This window comes from Salarias fasciatus (assembly GCF_902148845.1).
Source record: "Salarias fasciatus chromosome 23 unlocalized genomic scaffold, fSalaFa1.1 super_scaffold_20, whole genome shotgun sequence".
Taxonomy (NCBI): Eukaryota; Metazoa; Chordata; class Actinopteri; order Blenniiformes; family Blenniidae; genus Salarias; species Salarias fasciatus.
This window is the reverse complement of record NW_021941230.1, coordinates 3171877-3194896: the sequence shown is the minus strand read 5'-3', so window position 1 is coordinate 3194896 and position 23020 is coordinate 3171877. Positions and strand designations below refer to the sequence as shown.

The window sequence follows — 23020 nt, the reverse complement described above, 5'->3', positions numbered from 1 at the left end:
AAAGAATTATGAAAAGTAAAAAGTATTTTTATTGCACGCTTCACTACAAAGTTAGAAACCATTTCAACGTTGTATGAATATTGACTTATGAAACTTAGATGGACCTGGTTTCTAAACTGTTGTGTCAAAACTCATCTCATAGACCGAACCCTTCAACTTTTTTTAATAGTACGTCAATGCACCATGTACATGTTTATAATTAACAAAAACATTAAAGCATTTGCTTTTAATTCAGCTTTTTTTTAAACAAAATGAAATAAGATTAATATAAAATGCAACGATTTACTGTGTAATTCAAACAGCTTTCTTTTTTAACAAAATAATATAATTAATTCAAAGAGATCTCTTTTAATTCACAATCAACTAATTTTATTTTTACATATTTTTAACCTGAGTTACACAACACACTCTTCTGTCCTTCACGGTCCTCTCCGCTGTCCATCTTCTATACTTCTTCTGGCTTCATCCTGCAGACGCTCTGACTAATTGTGACTGACTGGCGGGAAGGCCGCCATGTCAGCCGCGTCTTTCAACATTTTAGTGGAAACCAGCTTTCGTCACAGCCAAAAATAAATAAATAAATAAATAAATAAATAAATAAATAATATATATTTAAAGAAGTAACAAGCTTTTTGGGAAAATGTAAGGAGTCGAAAGTACCGATATTCATATTCAAAATGTAGGGAGTAAGATTAAAAATTGTCAGAAAAATAAATGCTTCTAAAAGTAAAAAGTACCTGAAAATTTGACATCGCAGATGACCAAAGCATTCATCTTTTTCTTGACTCCAGTGAATCCGATTCAGAGGGGGATAAGGAAGTAAACCTTTATGTGGTGAGCATGGTTGACATAGAACACAGCAAGCATTACAAATGCATTACATTTCAATCCATATGCATTCTAATTGTACTTATCCATTCAACCAAATTCACACAATGGTCCAGATAGCCTATTATGCTCTCTACATATCAACAGAATAAGGATTATAACACTCCACCTCAGTGATCGTCATCGGTCCCTGAATTGACACAATGAGCATCACCTGAAAAAATGCAGGACCGGAGCAGGAACTCACAAGTGGTGGTATTCATGTGCTTAATGACAGTCTTTTGTGAAGTAAATTTCACACACTGCTGGCATTTGACTTACAGGCTGACATAGATCACGTACTTGATTGCTGTCATTTGAGAGTGAAACTTGTTTTTGACCATCAAGCAGTCACTAATCCCTCCTCAGTCTTGATTTCATGGTTGTTTCACTTCAGTTTTAATGCAGTGATGTCAAACCGGTTTTAGTTCAGGGGCCACATACAAGCCCAACTGATCCCAGGTGGCTCAGGTCTTTTTGAGCAACAATTTGAACAAGCTGGAATGTCTTAAGAAGAACAATATTAGGACTCAGTTTAACACATACACATTAAGATCACAGTTCATCTGTAAAAGGTGCAAATCATTTAGTCACAGCTATCTGGAATGGAGCAAAGCAATACTATTTTTTAACTTTATGATTAAAACAACTTGTTTACAACAAATCATTTTAAATGTACATTAATTTACCCATCTGTGTTGTAATTTATTTATTTGAATTACTCCATACGTTTTAAATTGTGCATTGCTGTATCGTAATATCACTGTTTATTGATTTGTTTGATTTGATGTTGATTTCTTCTTCACATTTGCCGAGGATGACACTCTTACCGAGGAGGAAGAAGAGGAAATCCTTGCTGATGAGCAAAGTGATGTCTTCCCTGACAATCAAGAGGCAGAGGGACACGGAAGTGCTCAGTCTTCAACAAAATCAGAAGATTTGTTGATGAAAGTTTTTGCCATGATGCTTTTGTCATGGCAAGCCACCTTCAGGATTTCTGACAATGCTATCACAGCTCTGCTTTTGTGCCTCAAACAGTTCATGTGGATTATTGGGAATGTTCTTGCTGCCCTTGCAAGCAGCATCCCAAAGTCCTTATTCTCCCTCAGGAAATGGACAGGCGTCCTTCGTGAGGATTTCTTGCAGTGTGTGGTTTGCCCAAGATGTATGACTGTAACACGCCAGCTGAGACTTATGAACTAAGACGGGATGGGACAAAGGCATGCAGACCGTGTGCTTACATCCCATTTCATAACCACCCACAGAAGAGATCTGCACTCAGGAGGAAATGTGGCTCTGAGCTGTTAAGAAAGTCAAGATCCTCCCTGGGCAGAGAATATATCCACCCAGTACAACCATGTTGTTACAAAAGCATTGTGAAGTCTCTTGAAGCAATTGTGAAAAGGCCTGGAACTGAAGCGAAATGTGAGGAATGGTGAAAATGTAAAATACCAGAGGGTGTATTAGGGGATGTATATGATGGAAAAGTATGGCAGGATCACCAGGATGTGGATGGGAAGCCTTTTCTGGCAGAGCCAAATAATTTGGCCCTTATGTTGAATGTCGACTGGTTCCAGCCTTTCAAAAATGCACCTTATTCAGTCGGAGCCATCTACTTGGTTATTTTGAATCTCCCTCATGAGGACCGCTTTAAAGAAGAAAATATGATTCTTGTTGGGTTAATACCTGGTCCAAAGGAGCCATCACTCAACATCGATGTTTTCTTAGACCCACTGGTTGACGAGCTCCAGCAACTCTGGCATGGTGTGATTTTGGAAGACAGCTCTTTCACAGGATCTCAACTTTACAGAGCAGCTCTGCTTTGCCTGTCATCAGATATTCCCACAACACGAAAATGTGGAGGCTTTGTTGGACATGGGGCGTACAGAGGTAAATTAGAAATGTTCCAACATACACTTTTCAATATGTAATTGTTCGACTTTTATATTGACAGTTGATTTGCATGCAGCGACATGCAGCTGTTCACATTGTTGATGGTGCAATAGTTGGTTTGTTTCATTGAATATTCAACTCTAACTTTGTATGTGTGTGTGTGTGTACAGTCAGTGTGATTATATATACAGGAACTAAATAAAAAACAGGTTTCCTCTTTTCCTCTCTTTCCTTGGGGGAGGTCAGCACTGTCTCAGTTCAGTAAATGCTAATCTGATGGCTTGGGTGAGGCAGCTAACTTTGCTGCTTGTTATGGCCACTTTCTGCTGGTTTCAGCCGTGGGGGGGGGGGGGGGGGGGGGGGGGGGGGGGGGGGGATAACAATACCAGGGCTGCAGCCTTTGTCTGTCTGCCTGTTTATTTGTTAGCAATGTAACATGAAAGGTTCTGAGTGGATTTTAATGAAACCTTCAGGAAATGTTGACAATGGGACAGGGAACTGCTGATTACATTTTGGACATGTTCTGGATTTCCACACAGAGAAAATGCCACTAAAAATGGGGACAGAGTTGATCCCTTTTAAAAAACAGACTGAAGTTCATTTTTCACAATCAGAATCACAAGTTTTATTGAAAAGTAAAAATGTACAAATCATAAGACAAATGTTAAAAAGTTACAAGTATTTCCAAAAAACAAACATGCAAAAAATGAAACTTTACAAAAAAATAGAAAAATACTAAGAAAAAGAAGAGAAAATTCAATTATGTACAAAAAAGGGAGAGGGGCAAGAGAAGGGCAGAGAGCTTCATCCAGCCAGTCCAGGTCTCGTCCTTCTCCACAGAATATTTTTCTGTTTACTCCGTAGTGAAACAGGAGTTCCTCTCCTGCTTTTATGTCCCTTATGGCAATGAATAACAGCACGTCCCTTTCTCCACTCTCAAATTGTTGGTGGAAGAGACGAGGCCTCGCGTTGGGATTCTTTCGGGAATGGTTGATAAGTCTGCCGAAGGTCTGTCTGTCCGGGTGGCAGCGGAACTTGTCGAAATGTGCATCAATGCAGTTTCTCACCAGCAGCGTTTCTGTAAAAATAACATGAGTCCCGTCTCCTTTTCTTCTGTGCTGTTATGAATTTTCAGTCCTTCTTCAGCGGGACTTTGGATGGGCCCGGCTGGATGGACCTTCTTCACTGGTACCCTGCCTGCCGAATAGAAATAAAAACAGGTCAGTGTCCAGACTGATATGCTAAATGAAGTCCACTGTGTGTTCACACTGTTTTTGTAACAAATGATCTGCTCACCTTCTCAACTTGTCGAGGAGCTCAACGGACCTCACCAGGTAGCGACCTTCCTTCATGCGGGAGTGTTCCTCCGCTGGGACTGTGCTGTGGGTCAGGTAGTCAGCAATCATTGCTTTGTCCACATCAGGCATGGACTTGGCGGCAGTTTGGAAGACCCGCCTCGCCACTTGGCTCGTCACCGGTGTGAGATTGTATCTAGAATGAGAGTGAAGAGCAGATTGTAAATGACGTCTGTCATCCCTCCTCCTGTTAGGTGACTTAACTTGGATGACAAGTCGCAGCTTATCCCATCATAAAGATGTTATTACTTTCTGTGCAGCCTGGCCAAATCATTGGAGCAGTTGTAAATTGGGTTGCCCGATGTTGACAGGAAGAACCGCTCCTGGGGGTCTTCTTCTATTTTCTGGGCCTCTGGGCTCCCCCGGAACCTCTTTGTTGTCTTCAGCTGGTCCCTCACACATTCAAAGTACTTGTCGAACCACTGTGTGCAGAAAAAAGGTCCAGACGTCAGATTCTGTTTCTGGATTTTTACAGAGAGAGTAATCTTGAAAAAAAAAAAAAAAAAAAAAGTCAACTTACAGCCTCCTCTTCTGCAGAGAGAACAAAGACTGCCTCCTGCTGTGTGGCAGTCTTGTGTTCTTTTACGGAGATGGCAACAAAGCCCTGATCCAGCTTGGTTCTGTTGTTCCACTCCTCAATCTGCGTCAAACACACACATGCCATTCCCTTCATTGATGCTCTCATTGTTGTGTTCACAGGAAACATTCAGAAATAAAAGAATCAAAGGACAACACTCACTGTCATGTGCTCCACCACCCCGGGCCTCTGCAGGTGCTGCAGAACCACGATTGCTTCCAGGTAGTATAATACAATGAGGCACTCAGAGGTCTGCAGCTGGCAGCCATAGGATTGGTCGGGATCGGAGATCTTGCCGAGAACGGCCAAAAAGTCTTTTCTGGCCGCCCTCAGCACCTCTGTGCAGTCATGTGGGCTGGTTGACATGTCCCCAAGAATGATTCTGTCACTGTGAAAGGACAAAATAAAATTACTCAAACTGCAAAAGCTTCTGCACGGTGCACGTGTTAGGAAAAGACTTTTCAAAAGACATTGCACATACCGCTTTGCAACCATTTCCTTGTTGACGCCCTTCGCCACTTGCTTTTGCAAACAACCGATGAAATCTGCGTATTGCTTGGCCTCGTTGTGGAGATCCGGGTCGGTCCGATACATGTCCGTCTTGGTGATCCGGTGGGTCAGGAATCTGCTCAACAAACCAAAAACACATTGGACATTTGGAAACAAAGTGAAAATACAAGTCAATCAGTTATCACACACGTATAGCAACAACTGGGCCACGTGTGCTCAAGATAATAAAAGGATTCTGATTCACATGGAGGAAAATGAACGTTACAAACCTCTTCAAGCTCTTCAAATAGCTGAGCTGGGTTTGTTTGCCAAGTGTGGCCTCAGAAAGCTTCCTCAGGTATTCCTGTGTCTTCTCCCGTTCCCGCACAAACAGGAGGGAGGGTTCAGCAGGATCCATGAAGAAGAGGAAGCGTGCCACGATGTCAACCTGAGGAGAAACAAAACGCAAATGTGACACATTTACAGAAAATGCCTTGGCAGTCATGGCTGTACTGAAACAAATGGATCATTCAACATCTGATGGAATTGCTCACCTCTTGCATGAAATTCTCAGTGCGGTGGTCCTTTTCCAGGTGTTCAGCAAACTCTTTGAACAGAGGATGGTGGAGGGAATGTTTCTGGTACAGCCCCAGCTCAGCCATCCGTGCCCTCTTGCTGGTCTTCCACTCCGGGTTTGGATTGCTGCCATTAGAAAAATTCACTACAGTTACAATAAAGATCACGCTACTCTCACACACAGATGCAAAGAAATGTGATCACCAGAAGTTTGTTGAGGTGAATGAGCTCTTACCACTGAAAAGTCTCCACACTGCTCTCGCTTGTAACATCACTGGACTCCTCAGGGGAGTCCGGCTGGCCCGTGGCAGTGGAAGGCCTGGCCTGTACATCAGGGAGCTGGGATGGCACGTTGGTGACCACATTCTTCCTCTTTTGCAGCTCCTCAATCAGCCTTTAAAATCAAAAACAAGAAACAGTTAGCACTGTTCATTCACTGATAGAAGAAAACATTGATTAGTCTAATTGTTTTTCACACATACCTGTTGAGGGGGTCTTTGGAGCCCAGAATGTCCTGGAGGAGCTGGTAGCTATAAACGCGCCCAGACCTCAGGAGCACACTCGCCTCTTCTTTGGCCTTTTCCACCACTTTAGCCCTTTGGTCCTTGCTGGTCTGCTTCATGCAGGTCCGCTCCAGATGCATAGAGAGGCAGTCCTGGCTCTTGTGGCAGACCGGGCACAGGAGGTAGTGGCGGTTGGGAACACTGCAATTCCAGTGTTAATATAGGGTTAGGAATATAAGCAAATGGAAAATCCAGAGCAAATATATGTAACCAAGGTAGGACTGGTGAGGGCCTTCACACACTGAACAATCCATTTACTGTGGCTCAACCAAGTTGTAACCTTTTTACCCAGAAGAAAGAAGAAAGAAGTTTGTTCTTACCGTTTTGGAGGCATGATGAAAATCCGAAAGGAGAATAAAACTCTTCTCAGCAGGAAAAACCACAGCAGGTCTGGATGTCTCTCACTGGAGGAAGTGAAGTGAGACTCTGCGTCTGGGGCTCAGCTTTATACAGCTGCAGCCCCTCCCACGGCATCGAATTAGCATTTGTACAGAAGCCAGAGAGCAGAAACCTCCCCCAAGGAGGGAGGGGGAAACAGGAAACCTATTGAGCTCTGAAGTGGGGAATTTTCCACACATATACAGAGAATTCCCCCAAATGGGAATCCAACATGTCCTGCCCAAATGGATCAGCTTTACCAAGATTGTCCCCCCCCAACACAAACACACACACCAGCAAGAGCGGAGCAGAGGGAAAACCAAGTTTGTTATGAGCACACACTTCCTCAAACTTCATTCTATTTCTGACCTTCAGACAGAGAAGGCAGGATAAATTCAGTCAAGCCGAATTGTGCCTCATTAAGCCAGATTGTGTGTTGAGGGGAAATTGACTTTATTTTGCGTGTTTTCAGCTCCTGAAGACCGCCCAGCGGGCTGTAACGATCTGCCGGCAAAAGACGCGATTTAAGTTTCACTTTCGTTTTTGTCCTATTTGCGCTCCTCATGTCAGTTTGTGCCTCATACCAGCCTTTTCCTCGTGATTTTTCTGATAATTCGGCCGAGTTCATTTTGACAAATAATGAGGAATGGACCATGTGATATCGCAGAAAGCGCAGCAGATGTGTGTGCCTTTCAGACGCTCAGCTGGAGCACAATGTGTGTGTGTGTGAGGGGAGGGGGGGCATGGGGGGCGTTAACGCCTGATGAAACTATTTGTCGGCGTTAAGTAAGCAGTGCGTTAACGCTTTATTAACGCGTTAACGTGCCCAGCCCTAATATATATGTATGTATATTAGTGAATTTTCTTTCACATCAGGAGGACCAGGACTGTTCAAAGTGTGTTTCAGATGTTCCGATGTTGTTCTGTGTTGTCCCTGCCTGCAGCTGTGATCGGCTCGTTTGCATGACAGGAGAGACTTTCTGGCACCGGTGGTCTTGAATATGGAGGTGCTCCACTGCTTCACTCGCATGTTTTCACATAACAAAAGCTTGCTGATCACCATCTCAGTCAAATGACTCATCTCCTGCTCCTGTCTGCAGCAGTGTTCAGGGGGAAAATGACCCCCCTCTCATCCTCTGAGGATCAGTTGCAGTTGTCCTGCTGCAGAACCTCTGGTTGTTGTTGGTTACTAAATTGAAGTCCGAATCTAAATATTTAAAACCTAAAGTTGTAGGAACAATTTTAGACAGATTTACAAATACTCAACACACAATGCTGAATGACCTCCAGCAAACCCACTGTGATCACAGCAGTGAGAAAGATTCTACTCAGAATCGGGCTTGGGTTCACTCATCACCTCAGCCTCATTATGAAAGCGATTACAGACATGATGACCAGACTTCATGTCTTTTTTTAATCACAGTTTATTTTTTTCTGCTTGGTCTTGGTTGGAGTAACTAATTGTATTTATTCACATTTGAGCGTGATGTCCAGCAGCTTGGGTGACCTCCTGTTGTGAGTCCAGCAGGGGGGTCCATGTGGGGTGAAAAGTGACCAATGGAGCCTGCTGATCATCTGGATGTAGGATTCAGACCCAGACTCTGATTCATCGGTGTCTCTGCCAGTCCTGCAGTAGTCCCAGTGTTTTAATTCATCTCCATTATGAACCATCACGAAAGAATGGAGAAGAAAAAAACAAAATGAAAAAAAATTAACTTTCCACTGACTCCGTGCCTTCAGAGACAGAACGGATGTGTAACAAAACTTACCTAATCAAAGCTCAATGTGTTTTTATTTTGGTTTAAACTACCAGATCTGTGAACAAAAAGAATGATTTAAGATATTTGGTGATTTAAAAAAGTAGCTTTTATTTGACACGGACTGCTAATAACCTTATTCTACTGCTCCACTCAGGAGTCAAGAAAAAAACAAAACACACACAGATTAGTAAGATGAATTATAATTAAATGATAAGAAAATGATCTGAAACTATGTTTCCCTCTTCTTTACTGGAACATTCCCACTCCCTGTGTGTTCCCCTGCAGTGCTTGCTATGAAAATCTGAAAGGTCCCGAGAACTGATGAATGAATACACAGCAACATATGTTTTGGTATAACCACTGAACCGCTTTATTTCACCCAAACACACACGTAAGATATTGTTCAAGACTTCAACGTTATTGTTCAAGACTTGACATGGTAGCCAGAGTTCTGACAGCATCGTGGCCACTTTCTGTTCATTTAAATTTCCCTCTGTTTACATTTCAGGCCATGGATCCTCACAGCCACTCATGCATTTGGGCTGCAGATGCTGCACAGGCCCTGAGAAGTTGGTTCGGCGAGATGGTTCCAGCCACGTAATGGTCCCACATGAGGCTCGTCCATGATTCATGTGCTCGTTTCCCCGTCCGCTTTGGAGTGTCTGCGCTCCACCGTGAGAATCTTCCTCACTGCTGTGATCACAGTGGGTTTGCTGGAGGTCATTCAGCATTGTGTGTTGAGTATTTGTAAATCTGTGTAAAATTGTTCCTACAACTTTAGATTTTAAATATTTAGATTCGGACTTCAATTCAGTAACCAACAACAACCAGAGGTTCTGCAGCAGGACAACTGCAGCTGATCCTCAGAGGATGAGAGGGGGGTCATTTTCCCCCTGAACACTGCTGCAGACAGGAGCAGGAGATGAGTCATTTGACTGAGATGGTGATCAGCAAGCTTTTGTTATGTGAAAACATGTGAGTGGAGCAGTGGAGCACCTCCATATTCAAGACCACCGGTGCCAGAAAGTCTCTCCTGTCATGCAAACGAGCCGATCACAGCTGCAGGCAGGGACAACACAGAACAACATCGGAACATCTGAAACACACTTTGAAAAGTCCTGGTCCTCCTAATGTTAAAGAAAATCACTAATATACATATGTGAAGCACAAGATTAGTTTGTCTGATTGGTTGCTCTGGAGTACTGGATACCCATGAGAAACATACTGAAAGTTAAGGTGGAACCGTCAGAGGAGAATCAAATTCTGATGATTGATGACGATCTAAAGTGGAAATCTCACATTAATTCCACCAAAGGGAAAATTAGGAAAGCCATTTCTGTGTTACACAGAGTTCAGTTTTTTTCTGAGCAGTTGTGCTTCATTAACATTAGTGCTCAATAAGTCTGGTTCATTACAGACCAGAGTGATTTCAGTTCCCAAATATCCCACTTTGTAAAGTCAATAGAAAACAACAATCACTTTTCATTACTTTGTTTCTGCTCTTGGAAAATACATCAAGAAAAAGTAGACCAGGTACACAAGCACAAACAGCAATACAGGTATTTTCATAAACAGTGCTTACGTGGCAATGTTGCTTTCTATTTCTACGCATTTGTGGGGAAAATTATTAAATCTGTGGTACTCTTGCAGAAAATTACCTTCAGATGTTGACTGAATTTTATTTGTGGGAAGAAGATTGGAGGAAGATCAGACTAACTGTGGATGAGAGACACTGATGCTGGACACCAGGCCCCAGAACAAAACATCAATCAGCACGTATTTTATAGTAGTTTGTAGATATGCAGATGGTTTTAATGAGACAGATGTTGCAACCAAGGCTTTCCTGTTTATGGTATTTATAATGTTGAAGCTTATTATGAATCAAAATAAAATACAGTATAATAATTAATATGGAAACAGCAATACTGTGATGATTAAAAGATAACAATGGCAATAATAGTCAAAATAGCAAATATACAATTTAAATGTAATAAAAATAATTATACTAACTGTGATAATAACATGTGATGATAACAGATATAACAGTACAATATCACAATAATGCTGATCAGAATCATACAACCATAATATCAATAGCAATCAAGTACAATATACATCCTTAAACCAATTCTCTCAATAAAAATCTCTGTCTGAAGAGTTTATGACTGCATTTCATTCTCTTTATGTCTGTGTGTCCTCCATGTATGATGTTTATCATAAACTCCATCAGAAGTTGAAAACTGATGGATTTATGGTCACTTCTATGCGGCACACGGCAGCAGACTCACGTGACAACAATGCTTGTTTTCGTTGGTTGTTGCGCTATTTTAGCCCCGCCCCTTCCCTTTTTTGATTGACAGGCTTGTGTGTGATTCGTCCCGGTTCCACAGCGGCGGCGCACCAGACAAATTTACCGGTGATTTTTTTTTTACCGGGGATTTCTTTTCAGTTACTTGGGACCGAGATGGTCGGGGCCGAGGTGATCGGGAGTCGGGGCCGTCGGGGCCAAGGTGATCGGGGGCCGACTTGGCTTGGGACCGGCGAAGTCAGTGACGACTTGAATTGGGGCCGTGGCGACTATAAACCGCTCAAGACAGCCGGAAATCCTGTATATTGGAACGCCTGCTTTTACTAGCGAGCTGGGGCAAATCCTTTAGTGTCACACATCAGTGTAAACCTCAAACTGTCCCTTTCCAAAGAGACCACACTTGTTCATATCCAACACTGTGGCAGCTGACAAGAGCGAGGAGAACTGGGACCTATGTTATGACACATTCACTGAAGTTCAGATGTTTCAGCAGAAGTGCAAAGATTTGCCGACTTGGGGACGATTGATCACAGGTCAGTGGAAGTTGAGGCAGAATGTCAGGACTTGATTGAGACTTCCATCTGATGATGTAAGAGAGGGTTACAAATGAAACTGGATTTCCATTGAGCTGATCCGTTTGGGCAAGACATGCTGGATTCCCATTTGAGGGAATTCTCTGTATATGTGTGGAAAATTCCCCTTTTCAGAGAATCCTTCATCTCAATAGGTTTCCTGTTCCCCCCTCCCTCCTTGGGGGAGGTTTCTGCTCTCTGGCTTCTGTACAAATGCTAATTCGATGCCCTGGGAGGGGCTGCAGCTGTATAAAGCTGAGCCCCAGATGCAAAGTCTCACTTCACTTCCTCCAGTGAGAGACATCCAGACCTTCTGTGGTTTTTCCTGCTGAGAAGAGTTTTATTCTCCTTTCGGATTTTCATCATGCCTCCAAAACGATAAGAACAAACTTCTTCCTTCTTTCTTCTGGGTAAAAAGGTTACAACTTGGTTGAGCCACAGTAAATGGATTGTTCAGTGTGTGAAGGCCCTCACCAGTCCTACCTTGGTTACATATATTTGCTCTGGATTTTCCATTTGCTTATATTCCTAACCCTATATTAACACTGGAATTGCAGTGTTCCCAACCGCCACTACCTCCTGTGCCCGGTCTGCCACAAGAGCCAGGACTGCCTCTCTATGCATCTGGAGCGGACCTGCATGAAGCAGACCAGCAAGGACCAAAGGGCTAAAGTGGTGGAAAAGGCCAAAGAAGAGGCGAGTGTGCTCCTGAGGTCTGGGCGCGGTTATAGCTACCAGCTCCTCCAGGACATTCTGGGCTCCAAAGACCCCCTCAACAGGTATGTGTGAAAAACAATTAGACTAACCAATGTTTTCTTCTATCAGTGAATGAACAGTGCTAACTGTTTCTTGTTTTTGATTTTAAAGGCTGATTGAGGAGCTGCAAAAGAGGAAGAATGTGGTCACCAACGTGCCATCCCAGCTCCCTGATGTACAGGCCAGGCCTTCCACTGCCACGGGCCAGCCGGACTCCCCTGAGGAGTCCAGTGATGTTACAAGCGAGAGCAGTGTGGAGACTTTTCAGTGGTAAGAGCTCATTCACCTCAACAAACTTCTGGTGTTCACATTTCTTTGCATCTGTGTGTGAGAGTAGCGTGATCTTTATTGTAACTGTAGTGAATTTTTCTAATGGCAGCAATCCAAACCCGGAGTGGAAGACCAGCAAGAGGGCACGGATGGCTGAGCTGGGGCTGTACCAGAAACATTCCCTCCACCATCCTCTGTTCAAAGAGTTTGCTGAACACCTGGAAAAGGACCACCGCACTGAGAATTTCATGCAAGAGGTGAGCAATTCCATCAAATGTTGAATGATACATTTGTTTCAGTACAGCCATAACTGCAAAGCCATTTGCTGTAAATGTGTCACATTTGCGTTTTGTTTCTCCTCAGGTTGACATCGTGGCACGCTTCCTCTTCTTCATGGATCCTGCTGAACCCTCCCTCCTGTTTGTGCGGGAACGGGAGAAGACACAGGAATACCTGAGGAAGCTTTCTGAGGCCACACTTGGCAAACAAACCCAGCTCAGCTATTTGAAGAGCTTGAAGAGGTTTGTAACGTTCATTTTCCTCCATGTGAATCAGAATCCTTTTATTATCATTGAGCACACGTGGCCCAGTTGTTGCTATACGTGTGTGATAACTGATTGACTTGTATTTTCACTTTGTTTCCAAATGTCCAATGTGTTTTTACTGTGTTGAGCAGATTCCTGACCCACCGTATCACCAAGACGGACATGTATCGGACCGACCCGGATCTCCACAACGAGGCCAAGCAATACGCAGATTTCATCTGTTGTTTGCAAAAGCAACTGGCGAAGGGCGTCAACAAGGAAATGGTTGCAAAGCGGTATGTGCAATGTCTTTTGAAAAGTCTTTTCCTAACACGTGCACCGTGCAGAAGCTTTTGCAGTTTGAGTAATTTTATTTTGTCCTTTCACAGTGACAGAATCATTCTTGGGGACATGTCAACCAGCCCACATGACTGCACAGAGGTGCTGAGGGCGGCCAGAAAAGACTTTTTGGCCGTTCTCGGCAAGATCTCCGATCCCGACCAGTCCTATGGCTGCCAGCTGCAGACCTCTGAGTGCCTCATTGTATTATACTACCTGGAAGCAATCGTGGTTCTGCAGCACCTGCAGAGGCCCGGGGTGGTGGAGCACATGACAGTGAGTGTTGTCCTTTGATTCTTTTATTTCTGAATGTTTCCTGTGAACACAACAATGAGAGCATCAATGAAGGGAATGGCATGTGTGTGTTTGACGCAGATCGAGGAGTGGAACAACAGAACCAAGCTGAATAAGGGCTTTGTTGCCATCTCCGTAAAAGAACACAAGACTGCCACACAGCAGGAGGCAGTCTTTGTTCTCTCTGCAGAAGAGGAGGCCGTAAGTTGACTTTTTTTTTTTTTTTTTTTTTTTTCAAGATTACTCTCTCTGTAAAAATCCAGAAATAGAATCTGATGTCTGGACCTTTTTTCTGCACACAGTGGTTTGACAAGTACTTTGAATGTGTGAGGGACCAGCTGAGGACAACAAAGAGGTTCCGGGGGAGCCCAGAGGCCCGGAAAATAGAAGAAGACCCCCAGGAGCGGTTCTTCTTGTCAACATCGGGCAACCCAATTTCCAGCTGCTCCAATGATTTGGCCAGGCTGCACAGAAAGTAAGAACATCTTTATGATGGGATAAGCTGCGACTTGTCATCCAAGTTAAGTCACCTAACAGGAGGAGGGATGACAGATGTCATTTACAATCTGCTCTTCACTCTCATTCTAGATACAATCTCACACCGGTGACGAGCCAAGTGGCGAGGCGGGTCTTCCAAACTGCTGCCAAGTCCATGCCTGATGTGGACAAAGCAATGATTGCTGACTACCTGACCCACAGCACAGTCCCAGCGGAGGAACACTCCCGCATGAAGGAAGGTCGCTACCTGGTGAGGTCCGTTGAGCTCCTCGACAAGTTGAGAAGGTGAGCAGACCATTTGTTACAAAAACAGTGTGCACACACAGTGGGCTTCATTTAGCATATCAGTCTGGACACTGACCTGTTTTTATTTCTATTCGGCAGGCAGGGTACCAGTGAAGAAGGTCCATCCAGCCGGGCACATCCAAAGTCCCGGAACCCAGAGATGAACTGTGAGGACGAATGGAACACCTTCAGCAGAGAGCATCCAGTCACAGTGGACTGAAAATTCATAACAGCACAGAAGAAAAGGAGACGGGCTTCATGTGTTTTTACACAAACGCCGCTGGCGAGAAACTGTGCGTTGACGCACATTTAGACAAGTGCCGCTGCCACCCGGACAGACAGACCTTCGGCAGACTAATCAACCATTCCCCAAAGAATCCCAACGCGAGGCCTCGTCTCTTCAGCCTCCAATTTGAGAGTGGAGAAAGGGACGTGCTGTTATTCATTGCCGTAAGGGACATAAAAGCAGGAGAGGAACTCCTGTTTCACCACGGAGTAAACAGAAAACAATTCTGTGGAGAAGGACGAGACCTGGACTGGCTGGATTAAGCTCTCTGCCCTTCTCTTGCCCCTCTCCCTTTTTTTGTACATAATTGAATTTTCTCTTCTTTTTTTTTAACATTTTTCTATTTTTTTGTAAATAGTTTCATTTTTTGCATGTTTGTTTTTTGTAAATACTTGTATTGTAACTTTTTAACATTTGTCTTATGATTTGTACATTTTTACTTTTCAATAAAACTTGTGATTCTGATTGTGAAAAATGAACTTCAGTCTGTTTTTTAAACTCTGTCCCCATTTTTAGTGGCATTTTCTCATTTTGGAAATCCAGAACATGTCCAAATGTAATCAGCAGTCCCCTGTCCCATTGTCAACATTTCCTGAAGGTTTCATTAAAATCCACTCAGAACTTTTCATGTTACATTGCTAACAAATAAACAGGCAGACAGACAAAGGCTGCAGCCCTGGTATTGTTATCCCTCCCCCACGGCTGAAACAAGCAGAAAGCGGCCATAACAAGCAGCAAAGTTAGCTGCCTCACCCAAGCCATCAGATTAGCATTTACTGAACTGAGACAGTGCTGACCTCCCCCAAGGAAAGAGAGGAAAACAGGAAACCTATTTTATATATTTAGTTCCCGTATATATAATCACACTGACTGATTCTCTGAAGTGGAGAATTTTCAGCACATATACAGAGAATTCCCCCAAATGGGAAAAATGGATCAGCTCAATGGAAGATTAGCAGGGAGTTAGCAGCACATTTTTCCAACACCTCGAGGCCAGGTCTGACTTGGAAAGGATAAATTGTGGCTTAAACAAGCAGAAATTGTCCAAAATGAGGAGCTGCATTTCACAATTGTTTTATCTCCCAGTACTCTGCTGGATGCTAATGGAGTCACCTCAAAATGGTGGCAGGCCAAGCCATCAAATTAGCATTTAGTTTACTGAGACAGTGCTGAACTCCCCCAAGGAAAGAGAGGGAAACAGGAAACCTATTTTTTATTTAGTTCCTGTATATATAATCATACTGGCTGTACAGGTCAGCTCTTGCCCTTTCTGAAAATATCTCATTTGTGACCCTCTGACCTTCCTGGAAGACACACAGAGCCAAAATATTAAGGTCAATTTCAGGCCTGCACAACACAATGATCGCTCCTGTAATGCATATTAGAAGCAACCATAACTTCCCCAAAACAGGTCAGATTTTGGTGAAACAAGCATTGTTGTACAGGTCAGGCCTTGCTCTTTCTGAAAATATCTCATTTGTGACCCTCTGACCTGTCTGGAAGACACAGAGTCCAGAAGCATTCAGGTCACACATTCAGGTCAATTGTCATGAAATTTCTAGTGAATGTCTGTGAACGGGAACTAGCAGGCATCACAGACTACGTTTGCTTCAGCCAATAACCCTTTTCAAACCCTTTTCAAACTCGAATGTTGGCAATAACCCAATAGCGCGTGTCCATGTAAACACCCGCCAAACCCAGAAAAGCTCATTTTAGAGATTTGTAAAACCCGATAAAGACCGCTGGGTTACTCCTTTTCAAAGTCGAAAGTGCCGCCGTGTAAACAGATATCGAGTTAAGGGATATTGTTTTTGGTTCTACGCATGCTCCCATCCGCAATGAATCATGGTCTTTTGAGTCCAGCAACGAGTAGGCGCGAAACTCACCACACTTTTGTCCGTGTGAGGCTCCCGTAACGCATGATTCCAACTGTTATTCTGAGCGTGCACATCGCACATGCTTCCTTCTGAAAGTTGGCGGTTTGTATGGCCTGCAGAAAAATCCTGTACAACAGAACAACCGTTCTGTCTGCGTTCCGTCTACAGAACGGAGTCACCGCAGCAGCATCTGCCTCTGCAGGCCAGTGGAGGAGGTTGCCAAATCTGTCGATCGAGGCCGTAAAAAAATCTGAAACTCGTAGAAAGCAGCCCAAACCTCCTTCTCGGTTGAAAATGCACGTTAAAACCGTATTTATATGATTAAAAAAAACACGTCATAAACACACAATCATTTAAATCAACCCGTCCAACATGTTCAAAAAAGAAGCTTGCTTTGGCGGAAACCCCACCCAATCTGGCAACACAAAGCCGCTCCGGTCAGAGCTGTTTTGTTTTGAGAACAGCATGACGTGCGCCGTGGTTTGGAAAGGGAGATCCCGATTGATTGCGCTGACTTGTAAACGGGGTAACTCTCTGTCTGTTACAGCATGTAAACAGGGTTTTCCTAATGTTTCAGAAACCCAGATATTGACCTGAACCCGAATTTTAGCTGCATGTAAACGAAGTCAAGGAGACTGTTAAACTTCATATTCCAGCTTCAGACACATTAAAGCTCGTGTCCGGAGTTTTGAAAGAGAGAGGGTTTTTTTTTAATCCAACGTCTCAGGTTCCGCCCTCCCTCTGCTTTCATGAGCAACCAAGTCACGCCCTTTTAATTGTGCACGCACGTTGTCTGTCGGGTGAAAATGAGAGCCTCCGAGTCCTACAGCATCCTGCATGTTTAGCTGTTTACGGTGGATGTTCAGCAGACCATGGATATATCCGAGGTCAGCAGGGCGGTGTTCCTATCGTCCTATCATTGTGAAGCAGAATTCACCAAGCGTTGGATTGTTCACCCACTAATAGGGAACGCGAGCTGGGTTCAGACCGTCGTGAGACAGGTTAGTTTTACCCTACTGATGATGTCTTGTTGCAATAGTAATCCTGCTCTGCGGACGGAAGAAGGTGTTTTCTGTTCAAACCCCCATGAACAGAAAACACCTGACCTGGACCAGTGATGGATCCACTTCCATCAATACTGACCTCCAGCAACCAGCCACACTCCACAGTCCAGACTGTCCTGCTGAGAGAGGAACAGGCTTCTCAGGAGTTTTCCTCCTGGACTCACTGAGCTGATTCACTTCAGTCAGAATCAGCAGAGCAGGTGGAGGAAACAGGGGATGTAGCTCAGTGGTAGAGCGCCTGCTTCGCATGTAGGAGGTCCTGGGTTCAATCCCCAGCGTCTCCAGACTTTATGTCAAACGTCAATATCATCAAGCTCATGAACAGAGGCTGAGTGTTAAAATCCATCTCTAAACAAAGAGTTCTGAACGTCTCAGAGGATCCTTCCAGCCAAATAGAACATAGAACTGCTTCCAGCGAAACTGTTGGGGAAATCCTTCTGTTGTTGGCATAAAGAATTTCTGAAAAAAAATCATATTTCCCTCAACAAGTCAATGTAGAAGTTGTTGAAGTCCCTTCTCCTTGTCTTCTCTGCTATGATTGAGAGTAAAACTCCAGCGATCAGCAGCTTATTGAGGTCAGAATCTTCCTGAGGTACTTTGACCATTCATGGTAGAAAGTGTGTGTGTGGAGGGTGATATGAGGTGAATCCACCTGCACAGCCTTCCAGCTGGACTGGATTTATAAAGGGAAAGAGCTGCATGGTTTATAAATCAGATGCTGTTTCTGCTTTTGGTGCTGGTAGACTTTTAGTGTGGATCCTCCACAGTGTGTGATCAACGAGGCCCCTGGCCTGCAGAGTCCAACATCTGGTTCTTCCTCCTCTGAGTGAGCAGCATGGAGCCGGAGCTCCTTCAGCAGCTGTGTCACGTTGGTAAAGCCAGGTGTGGCTTCGTTCAGCAGTCTGAACCTGTGCTGACGCTACAGGGTTTCCCTCCACGTCACTGGGGGCCGGTCGCTCCTCCACCAACCAGATCATCACTCTGAATCTGAGGAGGGTTTCCACACTCGTTACCCTCACTTTTAACTGGAATATATCAAACTAATAACATTATTTTCCTCTGGTGGACAGACTTCTTCTGGATGAAACCTGAAAACCATTAGAAGGAGAGATCATAGACAATTGAAGGGCTCGTCCGGGAATTGAACCCGGGACCTCTCACACCCTAAGTGAGAATCATACTCCTAGACCAACGAGCCACCATGTGGCTTGTCATCATAATTGAGGCAGGTGATGAAAACTCCTGACAGCCTGGACAGTCTTCAGGTCGCTGCCTGAGTGTGTTTCCTCAGCTGGTCCTCGCTGAGCGTCCTCAGGTCCTCCTTTGTCCTCTCTCTGTCACGTCCAATCAGGAGGGAGGCTTTCCTTCAGCTTTTCTCTCATTGTGCTCAGTTCTGTCAAACATCTGGTCTGTGAGGTGAAGAAGCCACAGTCCTGGGGACTGTGAAGAAGCCACAGTCCTGGGGACAGAGTTCCAGCAAGGGGACCAGTTCCCCTTCACTCAGCCACGTCTCTGTCAGGAACATCACATCCAGCTCATGGGAGTAGAGGAGTCACAGAGGAAGACTCGCTCCATGTCAACAGAACGTCAGAGAGTTCTCAAACTTGACAACATCAAGATGAATCACAGCATTACACCAGGACATGACTTCCAGCCACAGACATCTGAAGCACTGTGACCCTCTGCTATGAGGATTCAGACCCAATTAGAGATCCACCCTTACAGCACCTGAACCCTGGACCCTCAGATTAAAAGTCTGATGCTCTACCATCTGAGCTACCCAGGCCTGAAAAAGGATCTTTTGTGTCTGTATGTCACTCACTTATGAGTGAGATAGAGCAGACAGCTTTCCTGTCCACCATGGCTGAGAAAGTGGAGCCTTGTCTGACTGACTTAGTTTTTTGATCAGAAATGTTTCAGGTTTCTGCCATAAGTTTAATAAGATGATGTACCAGAAGCACTGTCATGGGAAAAAAAAAATCTCAGCTTTTATTTACATCGAACAAAAAGTGGCACGTCCAGAATGATTCACACAAGTTGACACTTCAGCACCATGGACAGCTCTATCAGTCCTTTTCCACTGGTTGCTTCTCAGTCTTCCTCCACTCGGTTCTCTTTGTTCGGCCTTGGCCCCGGTCGCTTTCCATCATACAGAGTACCGATTTGGTGTGGGGGGAGTCGTCATAGCAACGTGACACAATGGACATATGGAGACATACTGCAGACAATCAGCCCTGAACATGAATAATATCTGTGTTATGACATGGTCTGTCTTCAGTTAGGGTCAAACACCAATGTAAGAAAAAGACAATGATGATGCTGATTTGTTGACATGATGGCAGTTTTGAAGTCAGTATAAATCATTTAACTCCCATCAATCTCCTGTCAAACTTTTAGAAAACTGCATTTCATTTTATTTCATGAGCTCCAATTTTACTATGGTCAAAATGAATGTGGCCACAAGAGGGCGTTGCTGACATGTGGAGCAGTGGCAGCAGATGATCCAGACGACTTTATTTTAATCTCATGTAAAATAGAGCAACTCCTGGAAACACTGTTTGATGAAGTGACTTTGAGGAGCAGCATCAGTTTCTTCATCATCTAATCATCTCTGTGCAGCTCCAGAAGGACTTTTAAAGATGTTACAGATGTTTGTGATTCTCAGTGGACCACACTGAGTGCAAGAGGTGTCTCAATGTTGATATTATTATAATTTCAACAAATCATAAATCTGATCCTAAATGCAATTATGTTCATATTGAACTTTAATGATGTTTTTTTTTTTTTTTTTTCCCCAAATCAATCCCTCTGGACCTGGAAGGGATTCTCCAGTAACTCCAAATGGGTGCATTCGGTCAGGGCATCTGGCTGTTACTTGAAAGGATGGTGGTTCAAGTCCACCCGGGGAGGGCAGAGATCCTCCTTCTTGGAGCAATCAGTGTTTAACATCCACTTACTTTTCGTGGTGATGAAGTTTACCAACATGGCGTCACGTGAAACTCTGCTCTGGGATGCAAGAAGCAATGGCCGTCAACAACAAAGAGAACTCCCTGCTGTGAGATCTCTTCAATTCTCCTTGTTCGTCTCTCAGACATAATTTATTGTTTTATTTTTATTTTGTTTTTAAATGAGGTATTTTTTCTGTGGAAAGAGCTTTCAGAGTTTTCTTATTACATTTCTCAGTAACAACAGTCCAGCTTGGTGGTCTGTCCGTACGAATGTCCAATACTCCCATTGTTAACAGTGAACCCAGAGCCTTCCACCAATACACACCGACAGCAACCAGACACACAACACAATCAAAGCTTTGACAGTGAATGGTGAAGATCTGCTTCTCAGGAGTTTTCTCGCTCACTTTATGAGCTGATTCAGTTAAAGAAGAAATCCAGCACCAAAAAAAGAAACAGGGGATGTAGCTCAGTGGTACAGCACATGCTTAGCATGTATGAGGTCCTGGGATCAATCCCCAGCATCTCCAAGCTTTATGTCAGTGTATGACTGTAAACCATCAGCAGAGGAACTCACTCCAGCTCAGCATCAACTCTTCCAGCTCTCCACTGACAGTCACTCAGCAGCAGAGCTCTGGAGAAGATCAGTCCTCATTCTGGTTCTCAGGAAGCATGAACCCAGGTCAACAATGACTTCAGACCAGTGGCTCTCACCTCTCATCTTCTCAAACCACTGGAGAAACTGTTAATTCAGGAGCTTCATATGGAGCTGGAGCCACATCTGGATCAACATCAGTTCACATACAAAAGGAACCGGAGGACGAGTGAAGCTGTTTTAACTGTAATGCAGCTGTTTTAAAACAGCTGGAAAGTCCCTCTGCATACGCCACATTAGTCTTTATTGATCTGCAGAGGACGGCTTTGCTGACTGGAGTGATGCTCACCAGCTGCAGATCAACAGAGGAGAAGCAGTGGAGATGCTGGAGGAGTCCAGGACAACGGGAGACCACAGCTCTGGGGATGGACATGGGGACAACACTGTCCAGACACTGGGGGACAGTCCACCCACAGCCTTCAGTCTGGACACTGGGGGACAGTCCACCCACAGCCTTCAGTCTGGACACTGGGGGACAGTCCACCCACAGCCTTCAGTCTGGACACTGGGGGACAGTCCACCCACAGCCTTCAGTCTGGACACTGGGGGACAGTCCACCCACAGCCGGTCTTCACCCAGCAGCAAATAGTTAATGATCTCTGGAGCTCTGCAGATAGAGGCCTGGAAAATGACTCAGGTTTAGTGATGTTGGCTAAAAACTTCCTCATCACAATGTAAAGACTCCTGAGGACACTTTAAAACAGCTCCAAAAGAGGACTGGAGCGGGACTTTAAAGAGGACTGGAGCGGGACTTTAAAGAGCTTTCAGGCCTCGGCTTCATTCATTTTCTTTAAAGAGGATATTTCTGTCTGGGCTGAACTCGCCATTAGATCAGGCAGTTGTAAAGTTTCTTCTTCCCCCAACCTCTCAGTATGAACAGTGACCAGGTGGGGGCAGCATTCCGCTGATCCAGCGTCCAGCCTGCCGGAAGTCAGTAGAAGAAGAAGCTGCAGCTGCAGTTGATGCCAGTCCTGGTCTGACACGTGCTGGTCCAACAAGGATCCAGACTCAGTAAAGGTCCAACTCTTTAAACTTTGTGTTCAGTGCGGTTAAAGTGAGTTTTCCAGGAAGCTCCGGATTGATTCCTGTCGGTTTTTAACATCTGCTTTTAGCAGCAGCAGAGACGCTACAGGAAGTGGGGCACCAGTTAACACGGAGACCAGTTAATCCGAAACACCCGCGAGCAGCGTCCTGCTGCCAGAGGAAGAAAGTGAAGCTCTTGGATTGGAGGAGAAAATAAGTCCTGATAAGGTGGAAATATTGCTGGAAGCTGCTGGAGAAGCTGAACCACAGCCACGGAGCTGCAGCTCCTTCAAAGCCACGTTTCTGGAGGATTTCCGGTGAGCTAGCTGCATGCTAACAGCTAATTAGCACGTGTTGACCTTGAGAATGAAAGCAGTGACCTGGTGAAGCTGTTTCCAGCCTTAAATCAGGCTGCAGGGAGTTTAAAGTGAAGCAGTGTTGTATATTTAGTGTGTTGATGCTGCTGCTGGCCTCAGTAAACTGCTTTATCAGGATCTACAGACTAGATTCAGTCAGGATGAAGAGAAATGTGAAGAAATGCTGTTAAAATGTGAAATGGTTTGATATGAGCTTCATATGTTGGGGTGGAGAGAAATGTGAGAGTGAATCAGTAGATGTGGAGCAGGGAGTGAATCTTGTTGAGACTGTTCCTCCAGTCAGTCCTGCTCTTCATCATCATCCTCCTCTCCTCAGGCCCTGGATCTCCACTGCCTCCATCCTGGTCTTCATGTCCTCCAGCCCCTTGGTCTCCTCCGTCCTGCTGGGATCCAGGGTGCTGGTAGGAACTTGATGCTCTCACCAACTGTTCAGATCAGCCTCCTCAATAGAAAGAGCGTCCAGGAGGAAGCAGGGAGTCTCTACCT

General features: G+C 44.5%; 1 protein-coding gene and 3 non-coding genes across 4 annotated transcripts; 3 read left to right on the top strand and 1 right to left on the bottom strand.

The window, feature by feature from the left end:
• The first annotated feature begins 11900 nt into the window (after positions 1 to 11900).
• On the top strand, positions 11901 to 14524 carry LOC115384268 (uncharacterized). The gene is made up of 10 exons (XM_030086600.1): positions 11901 to 12117; positions 12206 to 12364; positions 12474 to 12621; positions 12728 to 12885; positions 13041 to 13184; positions 13278 to 13503; positions 13603 to 13722; positions 13824 to 13996; positions 14110 to 14304; positions 14404 to 14524. The coding sequence occupies exons 1-10, from the start codon at positions 11957 to 11959 to the stop codon at positions 14522 to 14524; spliced, it is 1605 nt and encodes a 534-aa protein (XP_029942460.1). The 5' UTR covers positions 11901 to 11956.
• Positions 14525 to 17743: 3219 nt separating this feature from the next.
• Positions 17744 to 17815, top strand: trnaa-cgc (transfer RNA alanine (anticodon CGC)). Its single transcript has one exon. It is a non-coding gene; the product is annotated as a tRNA-Ala (tRNA).
• An 842-nt stretch (positions 17816 to 18657) lies between these two features.
• trnap-agg (transfer RNA proline (anticodon AGG)) lies at positions 18658 to 18729 on the bottom strand. The gene has a single exon. It is a non-coding gene; the product is annotated as a tRNA-Pro (tRNA).
• A 2208-nt stretch (positions 18730 to 20937) lies between these two features.
• On the top strand, positions 20938 to 21009 carry trnaa-agc (transfer RNA alanine (anticodon AGC)). The gene has a single exon. It is a non-coding gene; the product is annotated as a tRNA-Ala (tRNA).
• Positions 21010 to 23020: the final 2011 nt, after the last annotated feature.

Coding starts and splice junctions, on each gene's coding strand:
- LOC115384268 (XM_030086600.1), top strand. CDS start 11,957: ATGCATCTGGAGCGGACCTGCATGAAGCAGACCAGCAAGGACCAAAGG. Junction 13,185..13,277: donor AAGGAAATGGTTGCAAAGCG/GTATGTGCAATG, acceptor GTCCTTTCACAG/TGACAGAATCATTCTTGGGG. Junction 13,504..13,602: donor GGGTGGTGGAGCACATGACA/GTGAGTGTTGTC, acceptor TGTTTGACGCAG/ATCGAGGAGTGGAACAACAG.